The sequence below is a fragment of the Rhagoletis zephyria genome, unplaced genomic scaffold (genome assembly GCF_001687245.7).
Source record: "Rhagoletis zephyria isolate East Lansing unplaced genomic scaffold, Rhagoletis_zephyria_1.1 Rzeph_scaffold_27976, whole genome shotgun sequence".
NCBI classification, from domain to species: Eukaryota; Metazoa; Arthropoda; class Insecta; order Diptera; family Tephritidae; genus Rhagoletis; species Rhagoletis zephyria.
In genome coordinates this window covers 1,148-5,033 of record NW_016185033.1, presented here as the reverse complement: position 1 = coordinate 5,033, position 3,886 = coordinate 1,148, and the positions used below count along the sequence as shown (strand labels likewise).

The window sequence follows — 3,886 nt, the reverse complement described above, 5'->3', positions numbered from 1 at the left end:
CACCAAATTAAGAATTTTTACATTTTTATTTGTAATTCAGTCATATGTACATAAGTATGTATGTACATATGTATATACATACATTGGAGATCAATNAGACTTCTTTCAGTAGGCTTCGAACCGACGATCCCACTGACTCAGCCAGTTGCCTACGCACTAGAGTTGGGAAGTTTAGTTCATTTAAGTGACCAGTGAGTCTAGTTCAAATCACTCAAAAGAACTGGTTCATTTAGTTCATCTAGTTCATTTACGCATTTATGTTATTACTAGAATAACGAAATACAACCCCATTTCTAACACCAAATTAAGAATTTTTACATTTTTATTTGTAATTCAGTCATATGTACATAAGTATGTATGTACATATGTATATACATACATTGGAGATCAATTTTGTAAAAAAACACAAACGAGTATGGCTTGTAAATAAAAATGTGTAAAAAAAGTACTTATAAAGAATTCAGTTCTTATAACAGACTTATACTAAATATGTAAAGCCTGTATTACATTTCATTATTTTTATACCCGAGCGCACTTGTGCACAAGGGTATATTAATTTTGCTGACATACCGGTTGTTTGTAACAGCCAAAACGAATCGAGATAGATATAGACAAATGTATACATAAATGCTCAGAATTAAAAGAGAAATCGAATGTCTGTCTGTCCGTCCGTCTGTCTGTCTGTCCGTCCGTCCGTGTACACGATAACTCGAGCAAAAATAGAGATATCTCAATGTATGGTATGTAGGTTTCCATTAACACAAGGTAGGTTGGTATTGAAAATGGGCGAAATCGGACTGTAACCACGCCCACATCCCATATAACTGTAATTTTCGGAAATACGAAAACTGTGATATTTTAGTAACTACTAAAGATTATTCACTCAAAATTGATATTTACAATAAGCTTTAGACGAAAAATAAGAATATTATAAATTTTTGGAAAATGGGCGTCGCCACGCCAACTTATGGTAACATGGGTATATCTTGGTAACCGCTGCACCAATTTCTTTCAAACCTGGCACAGTTATTGGCATCGGTACAACATACCAAATGGCCGAAACTTTTTAAAATCAGACAATAACCACGCCCACATCCCATATAACGGTAATTTAGAGAAATACAAAATCTTCGATAAATCAGTAAATATTAAAGCTAATTTATTCAAAATCGATGCATGCAATTCTTTACCAAGAAATACGTTTATGATAAAATTTTGGAAAATGGGCGTGGCACCGCCCACTTATGACCACATATATGTATCTCGGTAACAGTTCTACCAATTTGTACCAAACTCGGTATGGTTATTGTGGTTGCCACATAAATGCAAAACGTTGAAAATTATCGAAATCGGAATAAAATTACTTCCGCTTTTCCTATAACGATAAATTTCAGAAATGCTTGAAACTTAAATATTTCGAAATTTAAGGACGCTAATTTTCTCAAAATTGATACACCCCGGCTTACAATGTAGCGGTAGCTTTCGGAAAGGTGAAAAACTTATATTTAATACTTGCGCCGGGTATTTAATGTTCGGCTCCGCCCGAACTTAGACTTTCTTACATTTGAATTTGTTCAAAAACAAATGAGAATATAATATTAACTTGTTTTAAACATTGATCACAATGGTTACAATTAGATAATTTAGATATTGTACTTTACATATTGCTGTGCAAAAAAAAAAATTTTTTCTACCATGGTTGGCTTCAGTAAAGTACGTCTCTTATTACTAGGCCCGCGCTAGAGAATACCCTTTCGCAAGGCACCGATGTAGCCACTATACAAAATCTTTTCAAAATATGCCTGTATAGATTGGGATATGTTTCCTTGCGCACATGCCACCATTCCAGTGGATTATGGTTGCGATCTAAATAGGGTTCACTCAAATATCTATTCACTTCTACAATCGCAGCTACAGTTTTGTTCTGAGGCTTTACAATATTTCTGACATCTTTGTCGTAATCGTACCAAATATTGTTAACAGCTTGCGCCTGCGAATCGGGAATCACAACTTTTGTTTCAGTTTGAGAATAATCCGTCTGTACAATCTTATTTTTAAGGCTTTGAATAGCAGTATCACACGCATTTGGTTCTCTAAAACCCTGCCTCAAAGATCTATAAAACAATGAAAGCTTTTCGTTTTTTGGCGAAGTCTTTGCTAAATACCTTTGAATAAGATTGATAAAAACGATAACTTTAGATAGCGTCACATCTATTTCAGAAGAGATTCCCGTAGTGATGCCATAAAAAGGCTTAAGTAATGGTAAAGATCCTTCTATTATCTCCCATTCAATGGTGTCTATAATAAGATCGGGTCTCAAAATGGCAATTGTGCTCATAACAGCGTCTTTAACTTCTATTATACGAGCCAACATATCGTATGTAGATTTCCATCGCGTTGGCACACTTTTCTTCAATTTTAAAATAGGCAATTGCGTTTCTACTTGAAAGTCCTTTAATTTTTTTAAAGCTTGGCTACTGCGGTTGAAATATACAACAATATTTTTAACTTTGTCTACAACTGCCGGGATTCCAGTAATTGCTTTCTGAACAATCAAATTAAGTAGGTGTGCAAAACAACCTATGGAACGCCACTCCCCTAACCTTACGCCACTTAATGCATTTGCAGCGTTGTCGGTAACTATGGCGGCGACTTTATTCGAGATACCCCAATTCGCAGTCACTTCTTTTAAAAACCCATATAAATTTTCACCAGTATGACTACAATCAAGCTCTCTGCAGCACAAGAGAGCAGAACAAAGCGTGGTGTTTTTATCAATAAAATGAGCAGTTACAGCAATGTAACTGATGTTGGTAGAAGACGTCCAGCCGTCGGTTGTGAGACAAACTGCAAATGTATCTTGCAATTGGCTTTTAATTTCTGATTCTAAATCATTATAAACTTTTGGTATCAAGCTTTGAGACAAAGTTTTCTTGGCGGGTAATTTATAACCGCCGCACTGTGATACCATGCTGACAAATTTCACCATCTCCGGCTCTTCCACTAAACGCAGCGCATGATGGCCTTTAGCTATCATCTTGACTAGTTGATGGTTGATTTTATCCGCCTTTTTGGTGGTTGGCTGCTTTGATATATAATTTGTAATTACCGGTTGCTGCGACTCCCTCTGCGAAAGGTGTTCACTTTGTGCCGATGGCTGCGTCTGATTCGGTTGCTCTACTGGCGTGTCGTCTTCGTTGTCTTCATTGTCATGGATTGAGCCTTGCCAAGGAATAAAAGGGTGCTTTAATTTCATATGCCGTTTGAGGTTTCCCACCGATCCTCCATTGTAGCTGATTTGTGACGAACAGTGCTTGCATGTAGGTTTCTTCGCACCCCAATTCTTGAAATTGTTCAACACAAAGCTTCTTTTTGCTGGCATCTGAATAGAAATATGTATAGAACATAGCTTATAATTTTTAAATACACAAATCGAATGTAAAATACTTACATTTACTCCAAAAACACTAGTGCATAGCTTTCGCGGCAACGGAAGAAGAATTGGCGCAAATATGAAAGTGCTACCACCACGGTTGTCACATCATAAAATTATGTAGCTGCCACTATCAATTTGTTGCAATGATAACTTAGGGCCCTGTCACACGGTCAGTATTTATTGACGTGATCCAAGTATCGCGATATTTATTGACGGTGTAGCATACAATATTGATGGATCGTGATCCATAACGCAAAATTTCTAAAAATTTTGAAATCTGGATAGCGGATCGCAATACCGTCAATAAATATTGTTCGTGTAGCACTTTCAAAACGTGATCCATAAATTTCGTCATTACATCTTTTACTTTCATAATGCGAACATCGAAAAGGTATTCGCTCTGCCTTCGCTCTCGGTGCTTAAAACCTTTCAAATCAAACTGAAAAAATT

At 36.3% G+C, this 3,886-nt stretch overlaps 1 protein-coding gene across 1 annotated transcript; it reads right to left on the bottom strand.

Annotated features, from left to right (window-relative positions):
- Positions 1-1,750: 1,750 nt before the first annotated feature.
- LOC108382642 (zinc finger BED domain-containing protein 4-like) lies at positions 1,751-3,534 on the bottom strand (the record flags this gene model as incomplete). Its single annotated transcript, XM_017639018.1, has 4 exons — positions 3,452-3,534; positions 2,604-3,382; positions 2,166-2,477; positions 1,751-2,114 (listed from the first exon to the last, which is right to left on the bottom strand). Coding segments are annotated over exons 2-4 (1,455 nt in total), but the record flags the coding sequence as incomplete, so codon positions are not given.
- Positions 3,535-3,886: the final 352 nt, after the last annotated feature.